At 37.5% G+C, this 23,309-nt stretch overlaps 1 protein-coding gene and 1 long non-coding RNA gene across 4 annotated transcripts in view; both read right to left on the reverse strand.

The window, feature by feature from the left end:
- LOC133227537 (complement factor H-like) overlaps window positions 1–20,303 on the reverse strand; it is a 67,834-nt gene extending 47,531 nt beyond the window's left edge. The window contains exons 1-3 of one of the 3 annotated variants that reach the window (XM_061382129.1): window positions 20,154–20,291; window positions 19,029–19,217; window positions 18,426–18,602 (exon numbers count right to left, since the gene is read on the reverse strand). In XM_061382129.1, coding sequence (XP_061238113.1) covers window positions 18,426–18,602; window positions 19,029–19,217; window positions 20,154–20,211 — 424 coding nt within the window. In that variant the 5' untranslated portion in view covers window positions 20,212–20,291. Of the gene's footprint in view, window positions 1–18,425; window positions 18,603–19,028; window positions 19,218–20,153 lie in introns of all 3 variants that reach the window. The other 2 variants (XM_061382128.1, XM_061382130.1) reach the window with 2 other exon arrangements.
- Window positions 1–23,309, reverse strand: part of LOC133227543 (uncharacterized) — a 93,484-nt gene that overhangs the window by 44,970 nt on the left and 25,205 nt on the right. The gene's annotated exons all lie outside the window — the stretch shown is intronic.

Raw genomic sequence — 23,309 nt, forward strand, 5'->3', positions numbered from 1 at the left:
AGACTGCCATAAAACTCCTAAGCCCAGGGAGTATTTATTAGTGAGAACTCCCATAAAGGCCTCTGCTTGTCTACATCTGGCATGACCCAACTGCCAGCAGCACCCAGTGTAGGATGCCACACCCAAAAAACAAAAAGATAAAAATACAAACCCAGTCATCAGTAAACATGATTGCCACCTCATACAGCCCTGCCCATCAGAGGGAAAAAAACAAACAAACAAACAAAGAATTTACCTCCTTTCACCAGAGTACAAACAAAAGTCACACCCAAAAGAAGCCTACACAAACCACTGGCACAACCTTACACAGCAAGGGCAGAAACTAAAAGGAAGAAGGAATTCGACCTGAAAGCCTGAGAAAAGGAGACATCAAATGTAATAATGAAAAAAAGAAAAGGTAAAAAAATATTGCTCAAATGAAGGAACAAACTAGAAGCACACAAGACCAAAAAAAAAAAAAAAAACCCTAAGAGGAAATAGTTCAAATACCTGCAAAAAAATTCAGAATAATGATGGTCAAGATGTTCCAAAACCTTGAAAATAGAATGTATAAAATACCAAGAAGCAATCAACAAAATTAACACAATTACCAAGAATATAGAAGAAATAAAGAATAAACAAACAAAGATGAATAACACAATTACTGAAATTAAAAATACTCTAGAAGGAAATGATAATAGATTAACTGAAGCAGAAGAATGGAACAGTGAGCTGGAAGATAGAATGGTTGAAATAGTTGCTGATGAGCAGAGTAAAGGAAAAAGAATGAAAATAATTGAGGAGAGCTTCAGAGACCTCTGGGACAGTATTAAACATACCAACATTTGAGTTATAGAGGTCCCAGAGGAAGAAGAGAAACAGAAAGGCACTGAGAATTTTTTTGAAGATACTATAATTGAAAACCTTCCCAGCATAGGAAAGGAAATAGTCAATCAAGTTCAAGAAGCACAGAGAGTCCAATACAGGATTAATCCAAGCAGAAACACGTCAAGACACATACTAACCAACAGAGATTAAACACAAGGAAAGAATATTAAAAGCAGCAAGGGAAAAGCAGCAAGTAACACACAAGGGAAAAGCCATTCAATTAACTGCTGATGTTTCAGCAGAAATCCTACAGGCCAGAAAGGAATGGCAGGATATATTTAAAGTACTGAAAGGGGGAAATCTACAAGCAAGATTGCTTTACCTGGCAAGGATTTCATTCAAAATTGATGGAAAATTAAAACCTTTACAGACAAACAGTAGTTAAGAGAATTTAGCACCACCAAACTAGCTTTACAAAATATATTAAAGAGACATATAGGCAATAAGCATAAGACAAAGGAAAGACCTACAAAATAAAACAAACAATTAAGAAAATGCTAAGTGGGGGTGGTCTTAAGATGGAGGAGAAATAGGACGGGGAGATCACTTTTACCCCACAAATTCATCAAAAGGTCATTTGAATGCTGAGCAACTTCCCCAAAACAACTTCTGAACACTGGCAGAAAGGCACCCAGAAAGGTAGCCCATTCTCTTCCAAAGGAGGTAGGACAAAATATAAAAGCCAACAAGAGAGACAAAAGAGTTAGGGACAGAGACCCGTCCTGGGGAGGGAGTCGTGAAAGGGGAGAAGTTTCCAAACACTAGGAAACCCTCTTACCAGTGGGTCTGTGGGAAGTTTTGGAATCTCAGAGGGCAACATAAAGTGAAAGAAAGAAAGAAAGTGAAGTCGCTCAGTTGTGTCTGCCTCTTTGCTACCCTATGAATTGTAGCCTACCAGGGTCCTCCATCCATGGAATTTTCCAGGCAAGAATACTGGAGTGGGTTGTCATTTCCTTCTCCAGGGGATCTTCCTTACCCAGGGATTGAACCCAGGTCTCCCACAGTGCGGCCAGATGCTTTAACCACTGAGCCACCAGGAAGAGGGCAACATAACAGGGAGGGGAAACACACACACACACACACACACACACACACACACACACACACACACAGAGAGAGAGAATATGTGCCTTAACCAAAACTCCAAGAGGAGAAATAGCTCAGATGCTCATGTCTGCCACCAGCAAGTGGGGGAGGCACCGTTGCATTGCTTAGGGTTAAGGGCCAGTCCTGAATGCCCTGAGTACAATCTGAGGGAGCTAACGTGAAATAGCAACCCAAACTGTGGGACAGACAGAGAGAGGGAAAAAAAGAGAGAGAGAGAGAAAGAAAAGCTCTAACCTAAGCCACATCCTGGCCCGCTCACAGAACAAAGGATTGAGCGAATGCCAAAGGAGAGCTCCAGGCTGCTGACCGGCTCCTCGCCCCCACAGGAGGTAGAGAGACAGGCAGGCGACAGCCAGAGCTGGAAGGCGAGGGGCAACTTTAGCCCCAGAGATGGCATCCTCCACCAAACTGGGAACAGGCTCCCATTTGCTAACCATGTCTTCCTGGGATATTGGACAGTTGACATCTGCCAGGAGGGTTGCAACCTGAGATCAGCTCCCCAGAGGAGACACATCGACACACCTGAGACGGCGCTCTGGTGGTGCATCCAGTAAACTGAGTGAGTGGGACCAGAGAGGTGATAAGACTCACTGCACAACCGGGGCAGTGTGCTTGCCAAGACCTGGTTGCCTGAGCTCCTCGGACCTGGGAAGGGCAAAAAACGCAGGCCCAGCCAAGTCTATGCCTTTGTGGAGAACCTGAACCTGAGCAGCTTAGACCTGGGAAGTGCATGCAACATAGGGCCCGCTTTGGAAAGTTCCCCTCAAAGCAACCTGGAGTCTGAGCAGTGTAGACAGGTTTCCCTAGCACAGCCACCATGAGCTAGGGAAACCCAGTGTGGTCCATACACTGTGAGCACTCCCCACACATGCCAGTGATATTTGTTTGCAGTATTCCTCCCTCTCCACAGCACGACTGAACAAGTGAGCCTAAATAAGTGACCACCTTCACTCCCTTGCGTCAGGGCGGAAATTAGACACTGAAGAGACTTGCAAACAGAGGAAGCCAAAACAAACAAGTAACAGAGAACTGCTCTCAAAGTGACAGGCACAACAGACTGAAACCCTGTAGTTAGCATTGACTAAGCACTGGAGGGGGCCTAGAGATCTTGAAAAGAAGTATAAGTTGGAACAAGGAACTATCTGAAACTGAACTGACCCCACACTGCCCTCAACTTCTCCAGAGAAATTCCTAGATATATTTTTAATGTTATCATTTGTTTTAAATTTTTCAGTTCTATATTACACCTTAAATTTTCATTTTTATAACGTACTGTTACCTTGCAAAAAAAGACCTTATTTTTTAAAGCAAATTTCACATATGTATTTTTTATAATTTGTGATTGGTTTTGTATTTTTAATGTTGTATTTTTTCAGAGTCTAAATTTTTAATTTGGACTACTACTACTGCTACTCTACTCTAAATTTTTAATCTTTGATTTTTGGTATCTGTTATCAATTGTGTACCTTTAAGAATCTAATCTTCAGTACCCATTTTTACTTAGGGGTGTGATTACTGGTTTGATTGCTCTCTTCCCTTTTAACTCTCCATATTGTCCCCCAGGTCACCTCTATCTCCTCCCTCCCCAACGCTTCTCTACTTAACTCTGAATCTCTCTGGGTGTTCCAGGCTGTGGAGAACACTTAAGGAACTGATTACTGGCTAGATTGGTCTCTCCCCTTTTGACTGCCCCTCTTCTCCTCGTGGTCACCTCTATCTCTCTTCTCCCTCTTCTCTTCTCTATTTAATTTTGTGAAACTCTCTGGGTGTTCCAGACTGTGGACAGCACATAAAGAATTGATTATTGGCTAGACTGCTCTCTCCCCTTTTGATTCCCCTCTTCACCTATCTTCCTCCTCCCTCTTCTCTTCTCCATGTAACTCTGTGAACCTTTCTGGGTGTCCCCCACTGTGGAGATTCTTTTCACCATTTATCTAGATGTTTTATCAGCAGTGCTGTATGGATGGAGAAATCTTGAGGCTACTGTAAGATTAAGACTAAAAGCCAGAGGTAAGAGGCTTAAATCCAAAACTTGAGAACACCAGAGAACTACTGATTCCAGGGAACATTAATCGACAAGAGCACATCCAAAACCCTGCATACCTACACTGAAACACAGTTTCACCCAAGAGCCAACAAGTTCCAGAGCAAGACATATCATGCTAATTCTCCAGCAACACAGGAACATAGCCCTGAGCTTCAATATACAGGCTGTCCAAAGGCACACCAAACCCATAGACACCTAAAAACTCACTACGTGGCACTTAACTGCACTCAGAGAGAAGAGATCCAGCTCCACCCACAAGAACATGAACGCAAGCTTCCATAACCAGGAAACCTTGACAAGCCACACATCCAACCACACCTACAGGGTGCAACCTCCACAATAAAGAGGAATGACAAACTTCCAGCATACAGAAAGGCCACCCCAAAAAGAAAAATCTAAACAAAATGAAAAGGCAGAGAAATATTCATCCAGTAAAGGAACATGATAAATTCCCAAAAAATCATACAAAAGAGGAGGAGATAGGGAGTCTATCTCAAAAAGAATTCAGAATAATGATAGTAAAGATGATCCAAAATCTTGAAAACAAAATGGAGTTACAGATAAATAGACCAGAAACGAGGATTGAGAAGATGCAAGAATGTTTAACAAGGACCTAGAAGAGATAAAAAAGAGTCAGTCAATAATGAATAATGCAATAAATAAGATCAAAAGAACTCTGCAGGGAACCAACAATAGAATAACTGAAGCAGCAGATAAGATAAGTGAGGTGAAAGATAGAACGGTGGAAATAAATGAAGCCGAGAGGAAAAAAGAAAAAAGAATTAAAAGAAATGAGGACAACATCACAGACCTCTGGGACAATGTTAAACACCCCAACATTTGAATCATAGGAGTCCCAGAAGAAGACAAAAAGAAAGGCCATGAGAAAATACTTGAGGAGATAATACTTGAAAACTTCCCTAAAATATGGAAGGAAATAGCCACCCAAGTCCAAGAAAGCCAGAGGGTACAAAACAGGATAAACCCAAAGTGAAACACCCCAAGACACATATTAAACAAATTAATGAAGATCAAACACAAAGAGAAAATATTAAAAGCAACAAGGGAAAACCAACAAATGACACACAGGGGATTCCCATAAGAATAACAGCTGATCTTTCTACAGAAATTCTTCAGGCCAGAAGGGATTGGCAGGACGTACTTAAAGTGATGAAAGAGAAAAACCTACAACCTACATTACTATACCCAGTAAGAATCTCATTCAAATATGCAGAGGAAATGAAAAGCTTTACAGACAAGCAAAAGCTGAGAGAATTCAGCACCACCAAACCAGCTCTTCAACAAATGATAAAGGAACTTCTCTAGACAGGAAACACAGAAAAGGTTTATAAGTAAGAAAGTGTTAGTCACTCAGTCATGCCCTACTCTTTGCGACTCCATGGACGGCAGCCCACCAGGCTCCTCTGTCCATGAAATTTTCCAGGTAAGGATACTGGAGTGGGTTGTCATTTCCTTCTCCAGGGGACCTTCCCAAACCAGGGATCAAACCCAGGTCTCCTGCACTGCAGCCAGATTCTTTCCTGACTAAGCTACAAAGGAAGCCATAAAGGTTTATAAACTCAAATCCCGAACAACAAAATAAATGGCAACAGGATCACACTTAACAATAATTACTTGAAATGGGTTGAATGCCCCAACCAAAAGACAAAGACTGGCTGAATGGATAAAAAAACAAGACCCCTATATATGCTGTCTACAAGGGACCCACCTCAAAACAAGGGACACATACAGACTGAAAGTAGAGTGCTGGAAAAATATATTTCAAACAAATGCAGACCAAAAAGAGCAGGAGTAGCAATACTCATATCAAATAAAATAGATTTTGAAGTAAAGGCCATGAAAAACGACAAAGAAGGACGTGGTCAAAGGATCAATCCAAGAAGAAGATATAACAATTATAAATATATATGCACCCAACATAGGCAGACCACAATATGTAAGGCAAATGCTAACAAGTGTGAAAGGGGAAATTAACAGTAACACAATAAAAGTGGGAGACTTTAATATTCCACTCACACCTATGGATAGATCAACTAAACAGAAAATTAGCAAGGAAACACAAATTATAAATGATACAATGGACTAGTTAGACCTATGAACATCTATATGACATTTCACCCCCAAACAATGCATTTCATCTTTTCTCAAGAGCACATGGAACTTTCTACAGGATAGACCACATACTGGGCCATAAATCTAGCCTTGGTAAATTCAAAAAATTGAAATAATTCCAAGCATCTTTTCTGATCCCAATGCAGTAAGCTTAGATGTCAACTTCAGGGGAAAAAAAAAAAAAACTATTAAAAATATAAATATATGGAGGCTAAACAACATGCTTCTGAATAACCAACAAATCATGGAAGAAGTAAAAAAAGAAGTCAAAATATGCATATAAATGAATGAAAATGAAAACATGACAACACAAAACCTAAGGGATTCAGTAAAAGCAGTGCTAAGAGGAAGGTTCATAGCATTACAAGCCTACCTCAAGAAACAAGAGAAAAATCCAATAAATAACCTAACTGTATACCTAAAGCAACTAGAAAAAGAAGAAATGAAGAACCCCAGGGTTAGTAGAAGGAAATAACTCATAAAAATTAGGGCAGAAGTAGTTAAAAAAGAAAGGAGACTGCAGCAAAAATCAACAAAACTAAAAGCTGGTTCTTTGAAAAGATAAATAAAATAGAAAAACCATTAGCCAGACTCGTCAAGAAACAAAGGGAGGAGAATCAAATCAATAATATTAGAAGTGAAAATGGAGAAATCACAACAGACAACACAGAAATACAAAGGATCAGAAGAGATTACTATCAGCAACTTTATGACACTAAAATGGACCACTTGAAAGAAATGGACGAATTCTTAAAAAAGTCTAACCTTCCAAAACTGAACCAGGAATGAAGATAAAATCTTAACAGACCCATCACAAGCATGGGAACGAAACTGTAATCAGTAATCTTCCAGTAAACAAAAGACCCAGGACCAGATGGCTTCACAGCCGAATTCTACCAAAAATTTAGAGAAGACCTAACACCTATCCTACTCAAACTCTTCCAGGAAATTGCAGAGGAAGGTAAATTGCCAAACTCATTCTATGAGGCCACCATCACCCTAATACCAAAACCAGACAAAGATGCCACAAAAAACGAAAACTACAGACCAATATCACTGATGAACATAGATGCAAAAATCCTTAAAAAAATTCTAGGAAATAAAATCCAACAACATATTTAAAAAATCATACATCATAACCAAGTGGGCTTTATCCCAGGGATGCAAGGATCCTTCAACTTTCACAAATCAATCAAGGTGATACACCACAATAACAAATTAAAAGATAAAAACCATATGATTATCTTAATATATGCAGAGAAATCTTTGGACAAAATTCAACATCAATTTATGATTAAAAAAACCTCCAGAAGCTATGCATAGAAGGAACATAACTCAGAATAATAAAGGCCATATATGATAAACCCACAGCAAACATTACCCTCAATGGTGAAAATTGAAAGTATTTTCCCTAAAGTCAGGAAGAAGAGAAAGGTGCCCACTCTCACTACTATATTCAACATAATTTTGGAGGTTTTAGCCACAGAAATCAGAAGAGAAAACAGAAATAAATGGAATCCAGATCAGGAAAAAGTAGTAAAACTCTCAGTGTTTGCAGATGACATGATCCTATACATAGAAAACCCTAAAGAGTCTACCAGAAAATTACTAGAGCTAGTCAATGAATATAGTAAAGTTGAAGGATATAAAATTAACACACAGAAATCCCTTGCATTCCTATACACTACCTAAGAAAACAGAAAGTGAAATTAAGGAAACAATTCCATTCACTAGTGCAATGAAAAGAATAAAATAGGAATAAATCTTCCTAAAGAAACAAAAGACCTATATATAGAAAACTATAAAACATTGATGAAAAACCCAAAGAACACAAATAGATGTAGAAATATACCATGTTCATGGATCAGAAGTATATAGTAGTATACAAAATGTAGTATACAAAATGAGTATACTACAAAAAGCAATCTATCGATTCAATGCAATTCCTATCAAGCTACTAATGGCATTTTTCAGAGAACTAGAATAAATAAACTCACAATTTGTATGGAAATACAAAAAAATCTCGAATAGCCAAAGCAATCTTGAGAAATAAGAATGGAACTGGAGGAATCAATCTACCTGGCTTCAGACTATATTACAAACCTACAGTCAATAAGATAGCATGGTACTGGCACAATGCCAAAAATATAGATCAATGGAACAAGATAGAAAGCCCAGAGATAAACCCACACACCTATGGAAACCTTATCTTTCACAAAGGAGGCAAGAATATACAATGGAGAAAAGACAATCTCTTTAACAAGTGGTGCTGGGAAAACTGGTCTACCACTTGTAAAAGAATGAAACCAGAACACTTTCTAACACCATACACAAAAATAAACTCAAAATGGATTAAAGATCTAAATGTAAGACCAGAAACTATAAAACTCCTAGAGGAAAACATGGGCAAAACACACTCTGACATAAATCACAGCAAGATCTCCTATGACTCACCTCCCAGAGTAATGGAAATAGAAGCAAACATAAACAAATGGGACCTAATTAAACTTAAAAGCTTTTGCATAACAAAGGAAACTATGCTGCTTCTACTGTTAAGTCACTTCAGTCGTGTCTGACTCTGTGTGACCCCATAGATGACAGCCCACCAGGCTCCCTTGTCCCTGGGATTCTCCAGGCAAAAACACTGGAATGGGTTGCCATTTCCTTCTCCAAAGCATGAAAGTGAAAAGTGAAAGTGAAGTCGCTCAGTCGTATCCGACTCTTAGCGACCCCATGGACTGCAGCCTACCAGGCTCCTCTGTCCATAGGGTTTTCTAGGCAAGAGTACTGGAGTGGGGTGCCATTGCCTTCTCCAAGGAAACTACAAGTAAGGTGAAAAGACAGCCTTCAGAATGGGAGAACATAATAGCAAACGAAGCAACTGACAAGGAATTATTCTCCAAACTATACAACCAGCTCATGAAGATCAATTTACAGAAAAATAAATGACTCAATCAAAAAATGGGCCAAAGAACTAACAGACATTTCTCCAAAAAGACATACAGATGGCTAAAAAACACATGAAAAGATGTTCAACATTACTCATTATCAGAGAAATGCAAATTAAAATCACAATGAGGTACCATCTCATGCTGGTCAGAAAGGCTGCTATCAAAAAGTCTACAAACAGTAAATGCTGGAGAATATGGAAAAAAGGGAACCTTCTTACACTGTTTGTGGAAATATAAACTAGTACAGCCACTATGGAGAACCAGGTAGAGATTCCTTAAAAAACTGGAAATGGAACTGCCATATGATCCAGCAATCCCACTGCTAGTCATACACACTGAAGAATCCAGAATTGAAAGAAACACGTGTACCCCAATGTTCATCATAGCACTATTTGCAATAGCTAAGACATGAAAGCAACATATATGCCCATTGGCAAATTAATGGATAAGAAAGCTGTAATATGTATACACAATGGAATACTACTCAGCGATTAAAAATGCATTTGAATCAGTTCTAATGAGGTGGATGAAAATAGAGCCTATTATACACAGTGATGGAGAAGGCAATGACATCCCACTCCAGTTGCCTGGAAAATCCCATGGACGGAGGAGCCTGGTAGGCTTCAGTCCATGGGGTCACTAAGAGTCGGACACGACTGAGTGACTTCATTTTCACTTTCATGCATTGGAGAAGGAAATGGCAACCCACTCCAGTGTTCTTGCCTGGAGAATCCCAGGGACGGGGGAGCCTGGTGGGCCGCCATCTATGGGGTCACACAGAGTCGGACATGACTGAAGCAACTTAGCAGCAGCAGCATACAGAGTGAAGTAAGTCAGAAAGAAAACACCAGTACAGTATATTAAGGCATATATGTGGAATTTAGAAAGATGTTAATGATGACCCTATATGTGAGACAGTGAAAGATACAGGATGCAAACAACAGACTTTTGAACTCTGTAGGAGAATCAAGGGTGCAATGATTTAAGAGAATAGCATTGAAACATGTATATTATAATATGTGAAAAAGATTGCCAGTCCAGGTTGGATGCATGAGACAAGGGGCTCAGGGCCAGTGCACTGGGCTGACTTTGAGGGATTGAATGGGGAGGGAGGTGGGATGGGAGACACATGTACACCCATGGCTGATTCATGTCAACGTATGGCAAAAACCACTACAATATTGTCAATTAATTAGCCTCCAATTAAAATAAATTAATTAATTTAAAAAATGCTATAGGAACATACACCATTATATTATATTATAATAGTGAAATGTTAATAGTAATATATAAATAATTACTTTAAATGTAAATGGATTAAACTCTCCAACCAAAAGACACAGATTGGCTGAATGGATAGACAACAAGACCCATATATAGGCTGTCTACAAGAGACCCACTTCAGACCTAGAAACACATACAGACTGAAAGTAAAAGGATGGAAAACATATTCCATACACATGGAAATCAAAAGGAATTGGAGTGGCAATTCTCATTTCTGACAAAATTAACTTTAAAATAAGAAGGGACATTACATAATGATCAAGGGATCAATCCCAAAAGAAGACAAAATTCTAAACATCTATGCACCCAGCACAGAAACACCTCAGTACATAAGGCAAATACTAACAAACGTAAAAAGGGAAATTGACAGCAACACAATCACGGTAAGGGATGTTAACACCCCAGTTACACCAATGGGCAGATCATCAAAACAGAAAATTAATAAGGATCAAACCCAGGTCTCCCACATTGCAGGCAGACACTTTAACCTCTGAGCCATCAGGAAAGATCTCAATAAGGAAACACAAACCTTAAATGAATCATTAGACCAAAGGGACTTAATTGATATATTCAGCATTTTCCACACAATTCCAAAAGAATACACTTTCTTCTCAAGTGTGCTTGGAACATTTTCCAGGATAGACTATATTGGGGCCAAAAATCAAACCTCAGTAAATTATTAAAAATTGAAGTTCTATGAAGCATTTTTCTATGACCACAATACTATGAGACTAGATGTCAATGACAGTAAAAAACACAAACACTTGGAGATTAAACAATATGCTTTTACATAATGAACAGGTAAGTGAAGAAATCAAAAGGGAAATAAAAGAATTCTTGAAACAAATGACAATGAAAACATGACAACTCAAAACCTATGGGATGCAACAAAACAATTCTAAGAGGGAAGTTTATAGCAAAAAAAAAAAAAAAAGAAAAGAAAAACATCAGACAACCTAACTTTACACCTAAAACAACTGGATAAAGAAGGACATAAAAAGAAAAAAAAAAAACAAAGTTAGTAGAAGGAAAGAAATCCTACAGATCAGATCAGAAATAAATGAAAAAGAAGTGAAGAAACATTAGTAAAGATTAATAAAACTGAAAGGTACTTCTTTGAGAAGATAAACAAAATTGTCAATTAGTAAAATCCATCAAGAAAAAATGGGAGAATAATCAAAGCAACAAAATTAGGAACGAGAAAGGAGAGGGTAACGGACAACACAGAAATACAAAGGATCACAAGGGGCTACTATGAGCAAGTATATGCTAATAAAATGGACAACCTGAAAGAAATGGATGTATTCTTAGAAAAGTGCAATCTACCAAGACTGAACCAGGAAGAAATAGAAATTATTAACAAGCCAATTACATGCACTGAAATTGAAAATGTGATTTTAAAAACTCCCAAAAAACTGAAGCACAAAGCCACATAGTTTCACAGGTGAATTCTCTCAAACATTTAGAGAAGAGCTAATGCCTATTCTTATCAAACTCTTTCAAAAACCTGCAGAGGAAGGAACACTTCCAAACTCATTCTACAAAGCCATCATAACCCTAATACCAAAACCAGACAAAGACAACATGAAAAAGAAAAGTACAGGCCAATATCATTGATGAAAATAGATGGAAAAATCCTCAACAAAGCTCTAGCAAACAGAATTCAAAAATACATTAAAAAGATAGCACACTATGATCAAGTTGGGTTAATCCCAAGGATGCAAGCATTCTTCAATATACTTGTGTATATCCATCAATGTGATATACCATATTAACAAATTGCAAGATAAAACCATATGGTCATCTCAACAGAGGCAGAAAAAGCTTTTGAAAAATTTCAGTACCCATTTATGATAAATACTCTTCAAAAAATGAGCAAAGAAGTAACCTACCTCAACATAATAAAGGCCATATGTGAGAAACCCAGAGCAAACATTATTCTCAAAGGTGAAAAACTGAAAGCATTCCCTGTGAGATGAGGAAAAGAAAAGGGTGCCCACACTCACCACGATTAGTCGACATTGTTTGGAAGCCCTAGCTACAGCAGAGAAGAAAAAGAAATAAAAGGAATCCAGATTGGAAAAGAAGAAGCAAAACTCTCATTGTTTGCAGACAGACGATACTATACTTAGAAAACCCTAAAGATATGTTCAGAAAATTACTAGAGGTAATCAGTGAATTTAGCAAACTGACAGCATACAAAATGAATACACAGAAATCACTTGCATTCCTCTGTACTAAAAATGAAACATCAGAAAGAGAAATTAAGGTATCTTAATTTACCATTGCAACAAAAAGAATCAAATGCCTAGGGAAAAAACCTAAGGAGACATAAGAGCTGTATACAGAAAAGTACAAGACGTTGAGGAAAGAAATCAAAGACAACATAAATAGATGGAGAGATATTCCATGTTCCTGGGTTAGAAGAATCAACATTATGAAAATGACTATACTACCAAATATAATCTGCAGATTCAATGCAATCTGTATCAAAATACCAATGTTATTTTTCAAAGAACTAGAAGAAAAAGTCACAATTCATATGGAAACACAAAAGACCTGAATAGCCAAAGCAATCTTGAGAGAGAAAAATAGAACTAGAGGAATCAACCTTCTTGACTTCAGACTGACTACAAAGCTATAGTTATCCAGACAGTATGGTACTGGCAGAACAACAGAAATATAGGCCAATGGAACAAGATAGAAAGCCCAGAGATTAACCCATACACCTATGAAAAACTTATGTTTGACAAAGGAGGCAAGAATATACCATGGGGCAAATAGAGTGCTTTCATAAGTGCTGCTGGGAAAACTTGACAGCTACATGGAAAAGAATGAAATTAGACTACTTTCTAACACCATACACAAAGATAAACTCAAAATGGATGGAAAACACAGGCAGAACACCCTATGTCATAAATCATAGCAAGATCCTCTATGACCCACCTCCTAGAGTAGTGGAATAAAAACAAGGATACTCAAGTGGGACATAGTTAAACTTAAAACCTTCTCCACAGCAAAGGAAACTATGAATAAGGTGAAAAGACAATGCTCAGAAAGAGAAAAAAATAATAGCAAATGAAACAACTGACAAAGGATTAATTTCCAAAAGATACAAGCAGCTCATACAAATCAATACCAGAAAAACAAATAATCCAATCAAAAAATGGGAAAAAGACCTAAACAGACATTTGTCTAAAGACCTAAAATGGTGAATAAACACATAAATATATTTCAATATCACTATTAGAGAAATGCAAATCAAAACTACAATGAGATATCACTTCACACCAGTCAGGATGACCATCGTCAAAAAGTCTACAAACAATAAATGCTGGAGAAGGTGTGGAGAAAAGGGAACACTCTTGCACTGTTAGTGGGAATGTAAATTGATATAGCCACTCTAAAGAACAAAATGGAGAGTACTTACAAAGCCAGGAGTAAAATCACTATATGACCCACCAATCCCACTCCTAGGTATATACCCTGAGGAAACCAAAATTGAAAAAGACACATGTACCCCAATGTTCACTGCAGTTCCATTTATAACATCTAGGACATGGAAGCAACATAGATGTCCACAGATTAATAGATAAAGAAGCTGTGCTGCATATATACAGTGGGATATTACTCAGTCATAAAAAGGAATGCACTTGAGTCAGTCCTAAAGAGGTGGATGAACATAGAGCCTAGTATACAGAGTGAAGTAAGTCAGAAAGAGAAAAGCAAATATCGTATACTAACACATATACATGAAATCTAGAAATATTGTACTGATAACCTATTTGCACAGCAGCAATAGAGACACAGACACTGAGAACAGACTTATGGACACGGCTGGCAGGGAGGAAGTAGAGGGTGGGATGTATGGAGAGGGTTAGCATGCAAACTTAAACTACCATATGTAAAATAGACAGTCAATGGGAATTTGCTGTATGACTCAGGGAACTCAAACCAGAGCTCAGTAACAACCTAGAAGGGTGGGATGGGCAGGGAGCTGGGAGGGATGTTCATGTGGGAGGGGACATGGGTAAATCTATGGCTGATTCTTGTTGATTTTTGGTAGAACCCAACATAATACTATAAAGTAAGTATACTTCTATTAAAAATAAATAAATATAAAATAAACAACCATCCACCCCTGAAATTCCATATGCCAATGGACCCAGGAGGAGGCTCGCTCATGCATGCATGAGGTAAAAGGCAGACAGATCTCTGTCTTGACTGTGATGCCTACAGTGGCTCATGAACCATCACAATTCCCTCTCAGCTGCACTCCAGGAGTCCTGGAAAGCCTATCTTAAAAATTCATGCATGGAGCTAAGTCCTTCTGTGAAACTCCAGGTATTGACAAGAGGACCTCTGTCTGCTTCATTCACATCCTGTGGCCAGATCCCTGTGGTTACAACTGACTCAGAGGGAAGAGCAACCTTTGACAGACCACCAGTGAGCTTGCACTGAAATTTGGCTTAAATCTGTGGCCCAGAACAGGAACACAAGATTAGTAGCACTGAAACATGGATAATATCATATTTGAAGCAGATCGCCAGTCCAGGTTCGATGCATGAGACAGGGTGCTCAGGGCTGGTGCACTGAAATATCCCTGAGGGATGGGATGGGGAGGGAGGTGGTAGGGGGGTTCAGGATGGGGAACACATGTATGCCCATGGCTGATTCATGTCATTGTATGGCAAGAACCACTACAATATTGTAAAGTAATTAGCCTCCATTTAAAATAAAAAAAAATTTAAAGTAAAAAAAAAAATTAAAAAAAGATGTAGTGCTACTTTGGGGAAAACAAAGGACAGGCTGTCAGTACCATTTCTGGTGCGCTAATTTATCTAGACAAGACGTAGAAGCACAGAAATTCTGACAAAACAGGGATGAGAAGTGTCAGCAGGTGCCACTATAGAAGATCTGAAATAGTTGCGGAGTCTCTAGCAGGGTTGAAGGAAGTTGTCTCTCACCCAAAGGAGACTGGAACTTTAATTAGAAAAACAGCACCACAAAACTTCAAGGAACATGAACTCAAAGTATCATGACAGCAACAAAGTATAAAAATCTTCAGTATTCATATTCAATTGGCGATGTGTGATTTATCCAGTGAAGAATTCAAGATAGCCACTTTAAATAACTTGGTGTGTTATAGAAAATACAGTAAGATACTTGAACAAAAGCAGGAAAACAATAAACAATGGACAAAACAAGCAGTTTAATAAAAATATACAGATCATAAAAAAACAGAAACTCTGGTGCTGAAGGTTCCAGGATGAAATGAAATAATTCATTAAAGAGCATCAACCACAGAGTCAAAAAGGTAGAAGAATCTGTCAGATAGATGATATATCAAAGTTATCCTGTCCAGGGAGATTAAAAACAAAATTAAAAACAAAATAATGTAAAAGAACAAAGAAAGGCTACATGATCTATGCTACATTGAAAACAGAACTGATTTGCAAATTATTGAAGTTCCAGGAGCAGAAAAGGAGATGAGGCAAAAAATATATTTAAGGAGTAATGTCTGAGAACTCCCCAAATCAAAGATCATATTTGAATATCTAAGTTCAGGAAGCTTACAGGTGACCAAATCAACTTAAAAAATCCTCTACAACACGCATTTATAATAAAGTTGCAAAATCAAAGAAAAATAGAGAAGCCTTCAAGCAGCATGAAGAAAAAACAAACAAGCTAACAAAACAAAAACTTAGAAATTTACTAAGGAGCCTTCATTTGGATCTTAGCAAATCTCTCAGCAGAAACCTACTAGGCCAGGAGAAAGTGGGATGATATATTCCAAGTGTTGAAAGAAAAAACTGCCAAAGAAGAATACTTGAAAATATCATTCAGAAAAGAAAAGAATATAAAGATTTCACCAGACCAACAAATATTGAGGAAACAGAGCACAATTAGACCTTCCTTGAAGAAGGCATGACAACTCACTCCAATACTCTTGCTTGGAGAACCCCGTGTAGGGAGGAGCCTGGCGGGACCAGGCTGCCCACAGGGTCCCAAAGAGTCAGACACAGCTGAGGTAACTGAGTAGGCACACAGACCTTCATTACTGAAACATTAAAAGGAATTATTGAAGATTAAGTAAAAGAATGCTAATTCATTCCATGCAAATACCTAGTACACTGGTAAACTTAAGTGCAAATTCACATTCAGAACACTGCAGTACCTTGATATGGAATGTTAAACACTTAACTATTTAAGAGTTAAAGTACAGGAATATAAAAATTACTATATCTACAATTATTTTTTAATTAAGTACTCACTATAAAAAGAGGTAAATCATGACATCAAAAAGATAAAATGGAGAAGGGTAAAAAGAAGGAGATTTAATATGTGGTTGATGTTCATATATTGTCAGCATAAAATACACTGCTCTCTCTGTAAGGTGTTTTATGTAAATTCTTGCTTTACATAAAGCAAGAATCCATACTAGATTCACAAATGGTAAAAAAAAAAAAAGTTTATTAAATGCATACTACTATAACAAAAATCATGAATTCAAAGAGGCAAGCCATCAGAGGAAGGAAATAATTAGGAAACTACAAAACATCCTGTAAAATAAAAAAGATAATATTAATACATCCTTATCTATCAATAATTACTCTAAATATAAAGGATTGCATGTTTGCATGCTAAGTCACTACAGTTGTGTCTGACTATTTGAGACTCAATGGACTGTAGCCATCCAGGCTCCTCTGTCCATGGGATTTCCCAGGCAAGAATACTGGAGTGGGTTGCCATTTCCTTCTCCACTGTTTTCTTCTATCTCAATGAAATTCTTAAGCAATTACTTTGAGTTACTTATCAGACAAATCGTCCATATCTGTTATTTGGGGTCAGTAACTGAAAAACTATTGTTTCTTTGTTAACATTTTAGTCCTTTGATGTCTGTGTCCCTTGAAGTCTCAGGTTGCTGTGTTTGCATTTAAAGCAGTCACTCTCTCCAGTTTTTACAGACTGACCTGGGGAGGGAAGTACACTGTCACATTGATAGGGATTTTGAGATTTTTCAGACATTTTTTAAGGAGACACCTGTCCCATGTACTCAGTTCCTCCTAGGAGAGAATTCTGAAGCTCATATGCATCTATCAACGCAGCAAAGACAGTCTCTGTGCTGACAGTTTCCTGACTGCTTCCCTGGGGCAATGCCAAATGCTTACATTCCTATGCTTTCTCACAGACCCATGGGGACAGATTGGCTTCTAGATCTACCACAGGCCATCTGCAAAGGTCTAGATGCAACCATGGGGACTTAGACAGGGAGCTGGACCTGGGGAGGGGATGTGGATGAGATGAGGGTCCCAGGGGTGCACAGAACCACAAGCACGGTGTCTGAAATGGTTTGGGGCTCCCTGGTGGGGTCTCCACATTGTCAGTAGGACCCATGTTCCTTGAAGAATTCTAGCCCTGGATGCTGTGCTCCTGGCCTCTCCCCATCCCAGCCATGCAGGTGACCCCAGTGTCCTGGATAAGGGGAGAGAGAAGTGTGATGGAAGATGAGGACGCCGCCCTTGCTCACACGCTCTTATTTTCCCCACAGGTAAAATCCTGTGCTGAGGGGTCTGTCTTGGCACTAAGCAGAGCCACTTCAGGGGCAGTATGAGGCTACGTCTCTAACCCCCTGTGAGGTGTCCAGCCTTGAATCTTAGTGCCCTAGCAGCATGCTGTCATGTCTCTGCTAGACTCCTGGACCCCACAAAGATACCATCGTTATCCACAAATGATGGTCAAAGTCTGTGTTTATATCAGGAGAGACAGTGAGACTCCTGCCATTTTTCTGAGCTCACTCTGTTATTACAGGTTTCTTCTTTTCCTCTTTTCTTGACTACTGTCTATCAATAGGTACATGTATTTTGTTATATACTTATCAAGAAGTCTATACGTACACTCATAGACATTTGTAAACAATAAAATTAAATAGGTCCTTTGGCAAAACAAGAATCTGATATAAACTTTTGAAGTGGATAATACAGCTGAGTCTTAGAAAATTATGAACACATGGGATTTCAGCCCAGTTTACTCACTGACACGGATGCATCTGGGAGGAGGAGACCAGCCACTCTCTGTGCAGGTCATTGTGTTCTGATCATTTTGAAGACTGTAGCCTTCATAGCAGCGAACTCTTACAGTTTCACCCTGTAAATATTTTTCCTCAGGATGTGGGGTATGTCCATTTTCCAAATAATTGAAAATACATTGTCCTTAGGATCATAAAATTAATATGAAAGAAATACAACATAAATTTGGGAAAATAGTACATTAAAGATTAACCTTATATAATTTACATAAGAATACATTAGTATTAAAATATAACATGCAACAATAAAAATGGAAGCTAGTACCACATTTGTGGAAAATGAAAAAGATAACATTCCATATTATTTGTCTTTAGTTTTATGAGTAAAATATGTATAAATGATGCACATATTCTTGTAAAGTCTCTGTATCTCTCACAGGATTTACATGAAAAGTTTCTAGTAAAGGGAAGTTCTATTGGATTTTTTGCTCATAGAACTCATCCCTTGGCCTTACTGTTGTTATATAACACTTAACTGTACTCACTTGTCAACTTTTGTCTCTTTACTCTTTCAAAGATTATGCATATAAACTTAAAGAGGTTTACTTACTGAGGCATGGTTCTTCTGGAGACCATCCTTCTGCTGTGCAAGTCAGGTGGTCCCAGGAACGTTGTGAAGGAGGCACAAAATAATGATCACAGTTATAGACAAACTGTTGATTTACACGTGCTGGAAAGTATCCTCTGTATGAATAATATAGCCGTCCATGTTTTATTACTGGATAATTACAAGGTTTCCCTTGGAATAACAAAAGTAGAAATAATGTTTTATCTCAGTATACAATTTGAATTAATATTTCATCTATGAATTATATCCTTGTTCAGTTAATTACACTCATTGCATTATGGTTTCTAGGGAAAAAAAAAGTTACAGAAAATTCAGATGATTGAAGTATGCAAGGAACTCTTTGCTAATGAAGAGAATGGATGTATGGATAAAAAGGGGCCCAAGGGTAGAGGGATGAATTGGGAGATTGAGCTTGACATGCATACACTATTGTGTAAAAAATAGATAACTAATGAAAAGAACTTATGTTTAAAAATAAAATGACAAGTTTTTTTCAAGGTTGTCAACATTTCCATTTCTTTCTGAAAATAATTCTAAATGTATCAGCATTACACTGGAATTTAAAACTGTATTCCACATTTTGTAAAAGGAAAATGTATCTGGTACCCAAGCTGGATTTTTTAAAGCCTTAAACTAACAGTGATGTTAATGACCTTGAATAGGTCTATTAAGCTGTAATCACAATACAGTCAACTGAACATATTTAAAATGAGATTTGAACCTGCAAAGTCACCATGTGTAAAAGTATAAAAATAACCATTGTTCTCCAGATTTTCCTCATATTACAAGTAAGACTCTCCTAAACATTCTAGAATTATAATCTAGCTTTTCTGTGACACATTTTCTATTCACATTTTCATGAGCATATTCACATGGCCCTATAAACTACATACCTTTTTGCACTGTGAAACTCAGCTGACATAGAAAAGTATTTATTTTGTTTTCCTCTTTTAGGTGAATATCTGATAATTTTTCCATTAATATATTCTTATGGTTATCTCACAGTGTAGACTATTTTAACCAGTCAACTAGATCAGAATACACACAAGGAAAGTAAATAGTTATATTTAGGAGGAAGGCTGAGTGTTTATATCTGTTTCAACTTACCCTGTCCGTGAGCAGTGTAAAACCACGAGGTGAGAAGGACACTGATTAGCAACAACATGTTAGATATTCACAATGGTACATTCACACAAATACTCCAGTTGCACTGTTTAGGGTTCAAAATCTGCTCCATGTGCAGTTACCAAGTGTGACTGAATTTAAATGCATTACAATGAACCTAGTTAATTAGTGCCATTGTGTACATACCAAAGTTCAAAGTTTCAAGATTTCCCCAACTTGTTTCTGTTGGTAGTTTCACAATAAGTTATTGTATTCATCACCTGACATCTATGTGCACAACTCTCTGTGGCTAATATGGACTGGTTCCAAAGCCATATATCAGATACTAACATTCAATAATGTACTTCTAGAGAGTAGGTGAAGTTTTTCCCAGCCATTTGGGTCATTCATATTTTCATGGGCTTAAGGAAGTGAATAGATTTTTTTGTAATTATATTAGATCTTAAAAACAGTCACACAAGTTATAGAACAATCACGTTACTTACATGCTATTTATGTGTGAGTTTTATGATTATCAATTTTCCCAATTTTGTTGACATATAATTGACATAAAGCACTGAATAAGTTTCAGGTGTATGGCCTAATGATGTAATTTTAATATATCATAAAATGATTACAACAATAAGGTTTGTGAATATCCATCAACTCATATACATATAAAATTAAAGAAAAAAATGTGATGAGAACTCAGGACTTACTCTCCTATTAACTTCCATACATAAGAGACAGCAGAATTAAATCATATTAATCATGTTGTACACTACATCCTTAGTATTAACCTATCTCACAGCTGGAAGTTGATACCTTTTGACTGGCGTCATCCAGTTCCCCTATCTCCAGCCCTAGCCTCTGATAACCATAAATCAGATCTCTTTTTCAAAGTATTTTTTTGCTCAGTTGGCCTACAACATTGTGTTACTTTCCAATGCACAGTATAGTAATTCCATGTTTCTGTCCATTTCAAAATAATTGCCACAGTAAGTCTAGTTACCATCTATCAAGATTTTAAAAGTTGCATAGTTATTACCTATATGTTCTACTTGAATATTTCATGTTTATGACTCATCTATTTTGCACCTGGAAGTTTATCCCATTATCCTCTCCCTCACCAGAGGATCTAGAGTGCATGCCCACAAAAAGATACATAGAGAGAACTGTTCTTGCAGCTTTATTCTAAATGGCAAAAATGCACATTGGTCCCATGAACATTCAGAGAATGGATAAAACATTTGTAGCAGTTTCATACAATACATTAATATTCACTAATTTAGAAAACAAAATGAAGTACTGCTATAGACCACAGTTTGGGATAATCAATCTCACAGCTCTCGTAAAGATGAACATTGGTGCGTAAAGATGAACAGTGCTGCGATGAACATTTGGGTACACGTGTCTCTTTCAATTCTGGTTTCCTTGGTGTGTATGCCCAGCAGTGGGATTGCTGGGTCGTATAGCAGTTCTAGTTTCAGTATTTTAAGGAATCTCCACACTGTTCTCCATAGTGCTTGTACTAGTTTGCATTCCCACCAACAGTGTAAGAGGGTTCCCTTTTTTCCATACCCTCTCCAGCGTTTATTGCTTGTAGACTTTTGATAGCAGCCATTCTGACTGGCATGAAATGGTACCTCATTGTGGTTTTGATTTGCATTTCTCTGATAATGAGTGATGTTGAGAATCTTTTCATGTGTTTGTTAGCTATCTGTATGTCTTCTTTGGAGAAATGTCTGTTTAGTTCTTTGGTCCATTTTTTGATTGGGTGGTTTATTTTTCTGGATTTGAGCTGCAGGAGTTGCTTGTATTTTGGAGATTAATTCTTTGTCAGTTGCTTTGTTTGCTATTAGTTTCTCCTATTCTGAAGGCTGTCTTTTCACCTTGCTTAGAGTTTCCTTTTTTGTGCAGAAGGTTTTAAGTTTAATTAGGTCCCATTTGTTTATTTTTGCTTTTATTTACAATATTCTGGGAGGCGGGTCACAGAGAATCCTGCTGTGATTTATGTCAGAGAGTGTTTTGCCCATGTTTTCCTCTAGGAGTTTTATAGTTTCTGGTCTTACATTTAGATTTTTAAACCATTTTGAGTTTATTTTTGTGTATGGTGTTAGAAAGTGTTCTAGTTTCAGTGGTTAACTAGTATTCCCATCACCACTTGTTAAAGAGATTGTCTTTTCTCCATTGTATATTCATGCCTCCTTTGTCAAAGATAAGGTGTCCATATGTGCGTGGATTTATCTCTGGGTTTTCTATTTTGTTCCATTGATCTATATTTCTGTCTTTGTGCCAGTACCATACTGTCTTGAAGACTGTGGCTTTGTAGTAGAGCCTGAAGTCAGGCAGGTTGATTCCTCCAGTTCCATTCTTCTTTCTCAAGATTGCTTTGGCTATTCGAGGTTTTTTGTATTTCCATACAAATTGTGAAATTATTTGTTCTATCTCTGTGAAAAATACCATTGTTAGCTTGATAAGGATTGCATTGAATCTATAGATTGCTTTGGGTAGTATATTCATTTTCACTATATTGATTCCTCTGATCCATGAACATGTATATTTTTCCATCTATTAGTGTCCTCTGATTTTTTTTTTCACCAGTGTTTTATAGTTTTCTATATGTAGGTCTTTTGTTTCTTTAGGTAGATATATTCCTAAGTATTTTATTGTTTCATTGCAATGGTGAATGGGATTGTTTCGTTAATTTCTCTTTCTATTTTCTCATTAGTGCATAGGAATGCAAGGGATTTCTGTGCGTTGATTTTATATCCTGCAACTTTACTATATTCATTGATTAGCTCTAGTAATTTTTTGGCGGAGTTTTTAGGGTTTTCTGTGTAGAGGATCATGTCATCTGCAAACAGTGAGAGTTTTACTTCTTCTTTTCCAATTTGGATTCCTTTTATTTCTTTTTCTGCTCTGATTGCTGTGGCCAAAACTTCCAAAACTATGTTGAATAGTAGTAGTGAGAATGGGCACCCTTGTCTTGTTCCTGACTTTAGGGGAAATGCTTTCAATTTTTCACCATTGAGGATAATGTTTGCTGAGGGTTTGTCATATATAGCTTTTATTATGTTGAGGTGTGTTCCTTCTATTCCTGCTTTCTGGAGGGTTTTTATCATAAATAGATGTTGAATTTTGTCAAAGACTTTCTCT

This window comes from Bos javanicus, chromosome 16, assembly GCF_032452875.1.
Source record: "Bos javanicus breed banteng chromosome 16, ARS-OSU_banteng_1.0, whole genome shotgun sequence".
In the NCBI taxonomy this organism is placed as follows: Eukaryota; Metazoa; Chordata; class Mammalia; order Artiodactyla; family Bovidae; genus Bos; species Bos javanicus.